The sequence below is a fragment of the Haematobia irritans genome, chromosome 5 (assembly GCF_050003625.1).
Source record: "Haematobia irritans isolate KBUSLIRL chromosome 5, ASM5000362v1, whole genome shotgun sequence".
NCBI lineage: Eukaryota > Metazoa > Arthropoda > Insecta > Diptera > Muscidae > Haematobia > Haematobia irritans.
Genome location: NC_134401.1, coordinates 130,885,255 through 130,898,155, shown reverse-complemented (window position 1 = coordinate 130,898,155; position 12,901 = coordinate 130,885,255). Strand labels below are relative to the sequence as shown.

General features: G+C 38.3%; 2 protein-coding genes across 2 annotated transcripts in view; one reads left to right on the top strand and one right to left on the bottom strand.

Annotated features, from left to right (window-relative positions):
* Positions 1-12,901, top strand: part of Wnt5 (Wnt oncogene analog 5) — a 533,000-nt gene that overhangs the window by 99,615 nt on the left and 420,484 nt on the right. The window lies entirely within an intron of this gene.
* LOC142240407 (uncharacterized) lies at positions 2,702-12,014 on the bottom strand. Its single transcript, XM_075312119.1, has 3 exons — positions 11,812-12,014; positions 11,525-11,634; positions 2,702-4,449 (listed from the first exon to the last, which is right to left on the bottom strand). The coding sequence occupies exons 1-3, from the start codon at positions 11,885-11,887 to the stop codon at positions 3,322-3,324; spliced, it is 1,314 nt and encodes a 437-aa protein (XP_075168234.1). The 5' UTR covers positions 11,888-12,014; the 3' UTR covers positions 2,702-3,321.

Sequence of the window (12,901 nt, the reverse complement as noted above, 5' to 3'; positions counted from 1 at the left end):
TTCTATAGAAAAGAAATGTTAACCAAATTTCCTGTAGAAGAGAAATTTTGACCAACTTTCCTGTAGCAAAGAAATTTTGACAAAATTTCATATAGCAATGAAATTGCCTATAGAAAAGAAATGTTGAGAAAACTTCCTATAGCAAAGAAATTTTTACAAAATTTCCTAAAGCAAGGAAATTTTTACAATTTTTCCTAGCAAACAAAATTTTAACAAACTTCTCTACAGCAAACAAATTTTGACAAAACTTCATTTGACAAAAAAAAAATTCTGACAAAATTTCCTAAAGCGAGGAAATTTTCACAATTTTTCCTAGCAAAGAAATTTTGACAAGATATCCTACAGCAAAGAAAATTAAACGAAATTTCCTCAAGCAAAGATATTTTGACAAAATTTCCTATAACAAAGAAGTTTTAGCAAAATTTCCTAAGCAAAGAAATTTTGACAAAACTTCCTTTGGCAAAATAATTCAGACAAAATTTCCTAAAGCAAGGACATTTTCACAATTTTTCCTAGCAAAGAAATTTTGACAAGATTTCCTACAGCAAAGAAAATTTAACGAAATTTCCTAAAGCAAAGATATTTTGACAAAATTTCCTATAAAAAAGAAATTTATTAAAATTTCTTGTGCAAAGAAACTCTGACAAAATTTTCTAAAGCACGGAAATTTTCACAATTTTTCCTAGCAAACAAAATTCTCTACAGCAAACAAATTTTGACAAAACTTCCTTTGGCAAAATAATTCAGACAAAATTTCCTAAAGCAAGGACATTTTCACAATTTTTCCTAGCAAAGAAATTTTGACAAGATTTCCTACAGCAAAGAAAATTTAACGAAATTTCCTAAAGCAAAGATATTTTGACAAAATTTCCTATAAAAAAGAAATTTATTAAAATTTCTTGTGCAAAGAAATTTTGACAAAACTTCCTTTGGCACGGAAATTTTCACAATTTTTCCTAGCAAACAAAATTTTAACAAAATTCTCTACAGCAACCAAATTTCGACAAAATTTCCTTTGGCAAAAAAATTCTGAAAAAATTTCCTAAAGCAAGGAAATTTTCAAAATTTTTCCTAGCAAAGAAAATTAAACGAAATTTCCTAAAGCAAAGATATTTTGACAAAATTTCCTATAACAAAGAAATTTCCTATGCAAAGAAATTTTGACAAAACTTCCTTTGGCAAAAAAAAAATCTGACAAAATTTCCTAAAGAAAGGAAATTTTCACAATTTTTCCTAGCAAAAAAATTTTTACAAGATTTCCTACACCAAAGAAAATTTAACGAAATTTCCTGTAGGAAAGAAATTTTGACAAAATTTCGTATAGCAATGAAATTTCCTATAGAAAAGAAATGTTCAGAAAACTACCTATAGCAAAGAAATTTTTACAAAATTTCCTAAATCAAGGAAATTTTCACAATTTTTCCTAGCAAACAAAATTTTAACAAAATTCTCTACAGCAAACAAATTTTGACAAAACTTCCTTTGGCAAAGAAATTCTGACAAAATTTCCTTAAGCAAGGAAATTTTCACAATTTTTTCTAGGAAAGAAATTTTGACAAGATTTCCTACAGCAAAGAAAATTTAACGAAATTTCCTATAACAAAGAAATTTTAGCAAAATTTCTTGTGCAAAGAAATTTTGACAAAACTTCCTTTGTTATAGGAAATTTTGTCAAAATATCTTTGCTTTAGGAAATTTCGTTAAATTTTCTTTGCTGTAGGAAATCTTGTCAAAATTTCTTTGCTAGGAAAAATTGTGAAAATGTCCTTGCTTTAGGAAATTTTGTCTGAATTATTTTGCCAAAGGAAGTTTTGTCAAAATTTGTTTGCTTAGGAAATTTTGCTAAAACTTCTTTGTTATAGGAAATTTTGTCAAAATATCTTTGCTTGAGGAAATTTCTTTTAATTTTCTTTGCTGTAGGATATCTTGTCAAAATTTCTTTGCTAGCAAAAATTGTGAAAATTTCCTCGCTTTAGGAAATTTTGTCAGATTTTTTTTTTTGTCAAATGAAGTTTTGTCAAAATTTGTTTGCTGTAGAGAAATTTGTTAAAGTTTTGTTTGCTAGGAAAAATTGTAAAAATTTCCTTGCTTTAGGAAATTTTGTAAAAAATTCTTTGCTATAGGAAGTTTTCTCAACATTTCTTTTCTATAGGCAATTTCATTGCTATATGAAATTTTGTCAAAATTTCTCTTCTACAGGAAATTTGGTTAACATTTCTTTTCTATAGAAAATTTTGTAAATTTTTTTTTGCTATAGGAAAACTTGTGAAAATTTCCGTGCTTTAGAAAATATTGTCAAAATATCTTTGCTTTAGGAAATTTCGTTAAATTTTCTTTGGTGTAGGAAATCTTGTCAAAATTTATTTGCTAGGAAAAATTGTGAAAATTTCCTTGCTTTGGGAAATTTTGTCAAAATTTCTTTGCTATACGAAAATTGTGTCAACATTTCTTTGCTTTAGGAAATTTTGTCAACATTTCTTTCCTATAGGAAATGTTGTCAAAATTTCTTTGCTTTAAGAAATTTTGTTAAAATTTTTTTGCTATCGGAAATTTTTTTAAAATTTCTTCGATATAAGAATATTGTGTCACAATTTCTTTGCTTTAGAAAATTTTGTAAAAATTTCTTTGATTTAGGTAATTTTGTCAAATATTCTTTGTGAATGCGTGGCATAAAAGTAGAAAAGAAATAAAAAGGCACTGGTTTAGAATTTGAACCAAAATGTATGGGCTTTATTTAATAAATTATTGTTCGTCAAACAATATTTACCTTCGTAGAAGCGAGAGAGTCTCAAAAGAGAATGACAAAAAAAGCTTGGATGTCGAAAGGCGGGGGTTGATGACATTTGACGTTAGAAAATGTCCTTATTTTCGTACCGAAAAGCAGAAAAAGTATAGACAAATTCTAACGGCGGGATTACACTTGAAAATGATTATATGATTTAACAAAAGCTAAGAAAACGGCATTTGAACTTAAACATTGCCGCCCGCCTTGCAACATCCTGCCATGTTGCAAAATTTAAAGTAATATTAATTATATGTTCAATTTAAATAATGAAAGTATACAGAATGTACATTTCAGTTAATAAAAAAAGGAGCATTTTATTTTAGTTCAATTCTGTTTTTTCTTGTTATGGTTTCCAATTCATGTTTCATTTTTTCAAAAACAAATTCATATTTACAAATGTGCTCGTCAAGCACGCGATCGTAAATGGACTCGTTAAGCCCGATCGATTTTTAAATTTCAAATAAATTTGACTCGGAAGAGCCGGGTGTCGAGGACTCGTTAAGTCGGAAGACAATGGAAGATTGTCTTACACCCAATTATATGTTGCATGGACCCGAAATAACCCACCCAAACATTGTGAGTTGGGCCCATGGGAAACCCGGGCTAGAATATGTTTGTGGCCTCATTATTTTGTGGTAGACCTCTGGACCAAGGACAATCGCTACATGTGAAGCTTGATAAAAATGCGGGTCAGCTAACTGTAGCCCGGCAAAGTGATCCTTTAGGGCAGGATTCACGGACTCCGAAGGAGAAGTTATGTGGGTCAAATCCACAATTCTTGCCGATACCCCTAATCGTTGCGATGGGTCATGTGATGATGCGACTGAGACCTGACAGAACACTTCTGGACCCACTGCTACAGGACTTAGCCGAAGTTCCTCGGCCAATGACCGACAAATTAGACTAAGACCTGCGCAAGGGTCCAAAAGCGCCCGGACAGGAACTCGCCGATCATTCAACTCTAGCTGAATGACCATTGTCGGCCCGAGCGTAGCAACGGGCTGAATCGCCATTACGGGTCGGGGAGCTGATGAAGTTGACGGCTGATAAGATCGGACAGAAGGGTCAGACGTAATATGCGGACGAATAGAGGATCTACCAGGTTTTGGAGGAACTCCGGATTTTTGTCTGGGAGCAGACTTTGTAGCAGGGCGGGACCGATCAGCGCTATTCTTTGCATGATTATGCAGCATGGTGTGATGGTCACCGTTACAGTGCTTACACCTGTGTAGACTGGGACAGTCACGAACAAAGTGTGTGGCGTCAAGGCAATTACCACAACATTTATGAAGCGCTACGGTACGCAGCCTTCGTTCAATGCGCATCGCCCTGAACTCTTTGCAATCACGTAAGTGATGCTTTGCCTTGCATATGACACATTCTCTTCTGCCACGTTGAATATTCGAACCCTGGTTCTTTCGAACTGGTGCCGAAAGGGGTGGCGAAGCCACAGATAATTCTCCTGGAGGAACTCCAGGAGCCGTCGTCAACGGATTTTTATTGGTGGAAAGGTCGGCCAGAGTGGCAGGATCAGCAGTCGTGCTGATGGTGGATACATCGGCCAGAGGTGCGATGGTTGGATCGATTTCCCGTTCCTCATCAGACATGGGGACGTCGTCCTCAAAATCAGGAAGGGTAGAGGCCATCTTTGCTATGTTTTCCATCTATGAAAATATAGAAAGATTTCGATGACGGAACGGAAAATCAAATTAACAAAATGGTCAGAATGACAAGAAACCGTAGGTCGCCTTACAACTTTCCGTCCTATAGCGATTCGAAACGCGGCCATCAAACCTAAGATTTTCACGCTAGCAAAATCCAGTGAGGACGCGAGTACAACGCAAAATGAACTTATTTTACCTCCGTAAGAGGCACAAGTTTAACTACGGGACGCCGTATAACGCCATTTTCGGTTTTAACATCCGCGACGCGGACTCGACCGTCAGTACCCGGATGAATATCAACAATACGACCTAACTTCCACGAAGTGGGGGGTAATTGCTCATGTCGAATGACAACTAAATCGTCCTTCTGCATATCCCGTTGAGGAAATTGCCATTTGTAGCGTTTATGCAAGCTCTTCAGATACTCGTCTTTCCACCGTAAACAGAACTGTTGAGTTAGAGCTTTCATCTTTCTGTATCTGTTAACAATATGCAAAGGCGACTCATCAATAACGGGCTCCGGAGGAGCGAGGATCGACGATCCAACCAAGAAATGACCTGGCGTGAGAGCCACTATATCATGCGGACTATCATTCACCGGACAAAGTGGACGAGAATTAAGGCAGGCCTCAATTCTAGCCAGAATGGTAGAAAGTTCTTCAAACGTGTATTTGAAGCCATTGGCGTGCTTTCGAAAATGAAGCTTAAAGCTCTTTACTGCGGCCTCCCAGAGACCGCCCATATGTGGAGCTCCCGCCGGAATGAATTGCCAAGACAACTGTTGATACAAATGTGCGGAGCACAACTTATCGCGGCTCTCGCGCAGCACAACCTTGAAATCCCGCTCAATTTCCCTAGATGCTCCAACGAAGTTGGTGCCGTTGTCGGAAAATATTGTTCCGGGACAACCACGGCGGGAGACAAATCGATAAAAAGCCGCCAAAAAGGATGTCGTCGACAAATCAGATGTAGCCTCTAAATGAATAGCTTTCGTAGAAAAGCAGACAAATACGCAAACATAACCTTTGGTTACCTTACAAGCGCGACCTGTAAAGGATTTGACCTCAAATGGGCCCGCGAAGTCCACACCAGTAGTGGCAAAAGGTCTAGAAAGTGTAGTACGCTCTGGTGGAAGCGCGGCCATAATCTGGGAGCAAGACCGCTTCCTGTCCAAAAAACAGCGCTTACAACCATTTATGGTCTTTCGTATCAAAGAAGTCAGGCGGGGAACCCAGTACTCAATCCTCAAAATGCGTAGCATCAATTGATTCCCCCCATGTATGGATATCAAATGGACGTACCTGGCCAAAAGAGCAGCAAACCGACTATTGTAGGGTACAATAATCGGATGACGCTCTGAATATGCCAGTGTAGGGGAACGTGCCAAGCGCCCGTTGAGCCTAAGCACGCCTGATTCATCCAAGAATGGATTAAGTGGCAACAAAGAACTTTTCGGACCAATAGGTTCCTTGCGTAACAAGGAAGCGTATTCCTCCGCATAATAAGCCTTTTGAGCCAGTATAGCCAGACGTCGTCTCACGTTTTTAAGCCCCAAGCTCGTCAAAGCCGTGCTGCGATAAACGTGGTGACCCCTATGGGCAGGATGGGTCCTATGTAAAAATCGAAAGACATAAGACAGAACTCGTAAAGCCCTGTCCAAGGACGAAAATCTCTCTAACACATCCTCATAATTCGAAAAAAATGTGGTATGAACCTTGACAGCGCGCAACTCAACATCTGTATCAAGGGGGACGGAGTCCCGAATATCCCACTGAGACCGATCCTGGCGTAGCCAGTGTGGCCCATGCCACCAAAGTCGGGATCCAGCCAATTCCGAGGGGGTAACCCCCCGGCTACCCAAGTCAGCGGGATTTTCCTCAGAGCGTACATGACGCCAATTCTCACCACCTGTAATATCCTGAATCTTGCTGACACGATTGGCAACAAACGTAGTCCACGTAGATGGAGGTTTGCCGAGCCAGGAAAGGACGATCGTCGAATCCGTCCAACAAAATATTCCCTGAAGTTGTATATCAATCTCGTCGAGGATACTCTTTAGCAATTCGGAGGCCAAAACTGCTCCACACAACTCTAATCGGGGCAGAGACACAGACTTAAGCGGTGCGACTCTGGTCTTACAAGAAAGCAGATGAGTGCATATATCACCATTCGGAGTCAAAATACGAATGTATACCACCCCCGCGTATGCCTTCTCTGAGGCATCAGAAAAAACATGCAATTCTGCGCCACAATCAGGCGAATAGTTAACCCAACGCGGTATTTGAATCGAATTAACGTCGCGGTAACATTCGACAAACCTTCGCCATTCCCGTTCTGTCGTAGACAGAAGCGCATCATCCCAACCAATCTTGTCAGACCAGATCTGCTGCATTATCACCTTGGCAGTAACTATGATAGGGCCTAACCAACCTAGTGGATCAAACAGTTTCGCAATGGCAGATAAAGTATCGCGTTTCGTAAACCGAGACTTGTCCGGGAGCGGACTCATGTCAAAGTAGAATACGTCCAGCTGGGCGTTCCATCTTATACCAAGAGGCTTAGAACTGCTAGCTTCTACAAACGTGAGAAGCTCAGCATCAATCAAATGGCCCGTAGGGAGGCCCTCGAGAATGGTACGATCATTCGCAGTCCACTTTCGCAGCTCAAACTTGGCAGAAGATAGAGCGGCAATTAGCTGATCCCTAGACCTAATCGCAGTATGCAAATCATGGTAGCCCGTCAATACGTCGTCAACGTACATGCACCTCCGTAGGATGTGCGCAGCAAGAGGAAAGTCATTCTCCGTGTCGTCCGCCAATTGCAACAGTGTCCGTATGGCTAGAAATGGAGCACAATTTACTCCAAATGTTACAGTTTGTAACTCATAGTCCTGGATAATGTTTTGCGGAGAATCCCGAAATAGTATTCTCTGCAGACAGGTCTGAGACGGGTCAACTCGGATTTGGCGATACATCTGTGTGATGTCGCAATTGTACACGAATTTATACAACCTCCACCTCAAAACGAGGAGAAACAAGTCTGATTGTTGAGTCGGACCGACGTGTAAAAATGTCATTCAAGGCAGTGAAAACCAATCGAAGTCAAATTGTCTTTCTATCGGTGGATGACCGGCGATAAGGCAGATAACAAATTTTCATTTGTAGGCGTAACCTAAACTGGCCTCATATGGTATAACTGTATATACCCCCGGACAAAGTCGTGGTGAATCGTCTAAATTCATGGTTTTCACAAGAGGGATGCCTAATTTCGAAGAAATTGTGTCAGCCAGGCCGTCCTTGCTTTCCGATTTGTCCGAAGAAATAATTTTCAAGAGGAAGAGTATCTTCACTCAGAATACCGTCGGGATGTCGTTTTATAATTTTCCTCGCAAAACTTATCTAAATCAGATAAGAGAGGACGTCGGGGAAGCTCTTCTAGTTCCCAAAGTGCGGAGAAGTGTCTCGTGAAGACCATTTTCCTTGGAGAGGTCCACAGTAGTCGTGTAGACAGAAATATTCGAGGAAGGGATAGGACCCGTGACAACCCAGCCGAAGACTGTGTTTTGTGCTAGTAATGATCCCAAAATATTCGTTCGCGTACCCTCCAACACAATTTTCGGATAAAGATCCGCGCCCAAAAGCAGATCAACAGGACGACAAACAAATAAATTGGGGTCAGCCAAACGTAGATTTGGCATACTAGACACAATGTCACGATCTAGAGAAAAAGATGGCAGGTTGCCGGAAATGTTCGGAAGAACATACGCTGTAGTCTCCAGTAGGAGCGACTCATCTAGTGGGGTACCAATGCAAAGTGAACAAAGTTCTCTCGACGTGATCGAAACACTTTGATTCACTCCAGAAATTGTAGCCGAAGTCGAAGACGTACTCAGTCCAAGTCGGTTCCGCAATCCTTCCGTAATAAAGGATGATTCCGAAGCGGGATCTATTAAGGCCCTAGCAGGATACGTGATACCCTGGTGAACGATATTCACCATTGCAGTTCCTAATAATACATTTCCAGTACGCGAAGTATGGAATACCTGTCTACTCGACGTCCCTGACACAATGCCAGTCGATGTAGAAGGCTGATCGGTATCCACTGATGCTACCCCGGTATCTCGTATAAGCGGTGCGGAAACGACCGGACCAGTTATGGGATCATTTGATATATCCCTGTGCAGAAGAGTGTGGTGTCTTCTACCACATTTACCGCAATCATATGCGCTGGGGCAATTAGCTGCAACATGTCTGCGGGACAGACAATTCATGCAGCACTGATGGCTCCTAATAATATTCATCCTCTCACGAACTGAAAGATTATGAAACCTAGAACACGTTCTGAGGTGATGTTGTCGTCGACAGAGGACGCATAATCTGTCAGGAGAGGATTGGGAGGAAGGAGGCGTACTTGATGGGGAACGAGTCGTTTTCGCATTCGTGAAATGCGAGCGAATTCTTTTGTTGGCCGGAGGCCTGACGTCAATGCCGCGGATATCGCGAAGACATGTCAATGTCTGGATTCTTTCCGTGAGAAAGAAGTCCAAATCTGACCAAGAAGACAAAGCAGACTTGTCCTTAATACTCTGTTCCCAAAGTGTAACAGTACATTTCGGCAACCTCTGAAGGCATAAAAAGACGAGGATAGGATCCCAATCGTCAGTGGCCACATCGTAGATGGACATTGTCGAAATGCATGTCGAGATACCACGTTGTAGTTTCTTCAGTCCTGAACTGGTCTCAGACTCCATGACTGGTAAATCGAATAATAATTTGAGTTGGTGATTCACCAATAGGCGGGTATTATCATAAGTACCCCTTAGTGCCTTCCACGCAAGAGCGAAGCTTCTATGCGTGAGCGGAAATTTCGAAACAACCTCGCGAGCTTCACCACTGGTCTTCTTGAGCAAATGACACAATTTCTCAATATCGCTAAGTCGGCTATTGTTAATGTATACTGCTGTGAAGAAATCTCTAAATGTCGGCCAATTGAGAAAATCGCCGTCAAAAACATCTATATCACAAGGCGGCAGATTGAGACTGTGGGAGGAACTATTGTCTCCCCTAGAGCTGATAGAAGAGCCGCGTGACTCATCGGACCTATGGGAAACATTCAAAAGTGATGTTTGGTCCTCCAACCGAGGCGATTTAGCAGAATGCTTAGATGGTGCACGTAGTGCCTCCAATTTACGTTGAATTGACTCCATGACATTCAGATAACAATTATAAGCCACGTCATATTTGCTGTCAGCAGCGGCGACTGCCTCGGTTGCGTTGCTCTGTGTGGAAACAAAGTCAAGACATTCGTCGAATAAGCCCTTAACTTTTTCCCACAACGACTTAGCCTCGGAACCATGACATTCTAGTCTATAGGCGGTTAAATCATCGTCTCGCAAACTGTGAAACTTCGTTTCAAATCGGACTACTGCGTCAGTTGCTCTTGTGAAAGCAGTCAGTGGTGTAGTAGTCATTATGATCAAGTACTGTCAAACTTAAAGGGCGAAAAAATTGACACGTGATGTCCAAAACTCTCGAAAAGAGTATAAATCGATCCAAACGCTACTTCGATTCGTCGTCGAACAAATGAAAACGCAGTTATTCCTCTCAGTGTATGCGAAAGTTGTATCGTCAACACACAATATTTTTCGCAGTGTACCGAAAGTACTAAAAATGTGAGTAAGGTAACGTGATTACCACAAAAACACAAAAAATGAGATCCGAAACTTTCTCACAGTGTACGGAGTACAACCAATTTTTTACAGTGTATCGTCGATACACCAATTTCCTCACAGTGTATTGGAAATACCAGCTAAAATTAGCTCTGCAAGGTAAATTATAAGTATTTCAACTTTTTGTAAAAATTGGCGAAAAATTTCTCCAAGTGTATGAAAACACGTAAAGTTTCTTCCGGTGTATCGTAAATACAAGAAACCCTTTTTTGCGTGGCGAAATATATGCAAAATCTTTATTTGGAAAATATTACAATATTTTTCCAGTGTACCCTGTGTTCCAAAAGATTTTTGCAAGTGTATCGTGAATACAAAAAATATTTTCAGTGTATCGTAGAATACAAAGAATAATTTTTGCGTGGCGAATTATCGAAAAAATTGAAAACTTCATATATTACGAGAGAGTTTCTCTCAGTGTATATATTATCCAAAATTTCTCCCAGTGTACGTAGATACACAAAATTTGTGCAAGTGTATCGTGAATATCACTTGCTAAATGGAAAAATTACAAAACAATAAAAAGTCGTGAACTTTAGATTGTAAAATATCAACTTGACCGATTGTAGGGTGCACGGACTGTAAGATGCACACTACGAAACAGTAAGGTCCAACAACAACAGTAATATAAAAAATAAAAAAGTTTCGTGGAAACTCAAATATGTCAGTATTACGATAATATAATATATAATAAATACTGTTATTTTATTGTTTATATCGACCGACCGTAGGGTACACTACCACGTAACACGAACGATAATAGTAAACGACCGATATCCGTAGGAATCAACAATAAATACTTTTCTCAATTGAACTTGCAAAAAATTATTTTTATAATTTCGCGCCGTAAGCGACCCACGCTAATAAACCAACGTGTATGCAGTTCGAACGTATGTTGGTTGTAACACCTGTGTGCGTACGTGTGTATAGCAAGTTGAACGGCAACTGTATAACACTTTACTATTGATGCCTATTGGCAAACCAATGCTTACAACCAATGCAATTGTTTTTGTTTTTTCTATGCCGATCGAAGATCAAAAAACCAAAAGAAAAACACAACAATGTATACGCAAACAAATGACAAAATACAGCGAAAATTAAATGCAACTTTGACGTTGAATATTTGGACGAAAACAAAGTGGAATTAAACGCACTTTTCAACACTTTAATGACAATGTAACCGGGTATTAAAGACCGACGGATAATTTAATTTTTTCTCGTAGAGATTTAATGTACAACCGATATAAAATACGAGTTGTAAAGCGACCGTAGGCGAGTGTTTATTTCTGTTTTATTTATATTCACAGCGAAGGATATGCTCACTTTTTAATTATCACTGAAAGTACATACCTTGGTTGTTGATAATATAATTATATTTATGTGCAATAAATTGAAAATGCCTCGTAGAGGATGGTGATCGTCGATCGTTTGTTGTTGTTGTTGATTGGCGTAGCCTTTGCCTTCGAAGAAGAAATAAAAAACACCGAATTAATACTTTCCAATAATTATTCGGCTCGAATGGACCAATGAATGCGTGGCATAAAAGTAGAAAAGAAATAAAAAGGCACTGGTTTAGAATTTGAACCAAAATGTATGGGCTTTATTTAATAAATTATTGTTCGTCAAACAATATTTACCTTCGTAGAAGCGAGAGAGTCTCAAAAGAGAATGACAAAAAAAGCTTGGATGTCGAAAGGCGGGGGTTGATGACATTTGACGTTAGAAAATGTCCTTATTTTCGTACCGAAAAGCAGAAAAAGTATAGACAAATTCTAACGGCGGGATTACACTTGAAAATGATTATATGATTTAACAAAAGCTAAGAAAACGGCATTTGAACTTAAACACTTTGTTTTAGGAGATTTTGTTAAAATTTCTTTATTTTAGAAAATTTTTGTAAAAATGTTATTTCTATAGGAAATTTTGTCAGAATTTCTTTGCCAAAGAAAATTTTGTCAAAATTTCATTTCTATAGGAAATTATGTCCAATTTTTTTGGGAATAACAATTTTATTATTTGTTAACTAAATTTTATTTCTTCTTCATTCTTATTTCACATTTTCACAATTTTAACAAAATTCTCTACAGCAAACAAATTTTGACAAAATTTCCCTTGGCAAAAAAATTCTGAAAAAATTTCCTAAAGCAAGGAAATTTTCACAATTTTTCCTAGCAAAGAAAATTAAACGAAATTTCCTAAAGCAAAGATATTTTGACAAAATTTCCTATAACAAAGAAATTTCCTATGCAAAGAAATTTTGACAAAACTTCCTTTGGCAAAAAAAAAAAAATCTGACAAAATTTCCTAAAGAAAGGAAATTTTCACAATTTTTCCTAGCAAAAAAAATTTTACAAGATTTCCTACACCAAAGAAAATTTAACGAAATTTCCTGTAGCAAAGAAATTTTGACAAAATTTCGTATAGCAATGAAATTTCCTATAGAAAAGAAATGTTGAGAAAACTACCTATAGCAAAGAAATTTTTACAAAATTTCCTAAATAAAGGAAATTTTCACAATTTTTCCTAGCAAACAAAATTTTAACAAAATTCTCTACAGCAAACAAATTTTGACAAAACTTCCTTTGGCAAAGAAATTCTGACAAAATTTCCTTAAGCAAGGAAATTTTCACAATTTTTTCTAGGAAAGAAATTTTGACAAGATTTCCTACAGCAAAGAAAATTTAACGAAATTTCCTAAAGCAAAGATATTTTGATAAAATTTCCTAT

Bases quoted from the DNA above. Each gene is read 5' to 3' on its own strand.
- LOC142240407 (XM_075312119.1), bottom strand. From the start codon at position 11,887: ATGTCATCAACCCCCGCCTTTCGACATCCAAGCTTTTTTTGTCATTCT. The intron at 11,635-11,811 runs GTAAATATTGTT...TCTTCTTCGAAG, and splicing joins ACTCTCTCGCTTCTACGAAG to GCAAAGGCTACGCCAATCAA. The intron at 4,450-11,524 runs GTATGTACTTTC...ATATTTTCATAG, and splicing joins TTATATTATCAACAACCAAG to ATGGAAAACATAGCAAAGAT.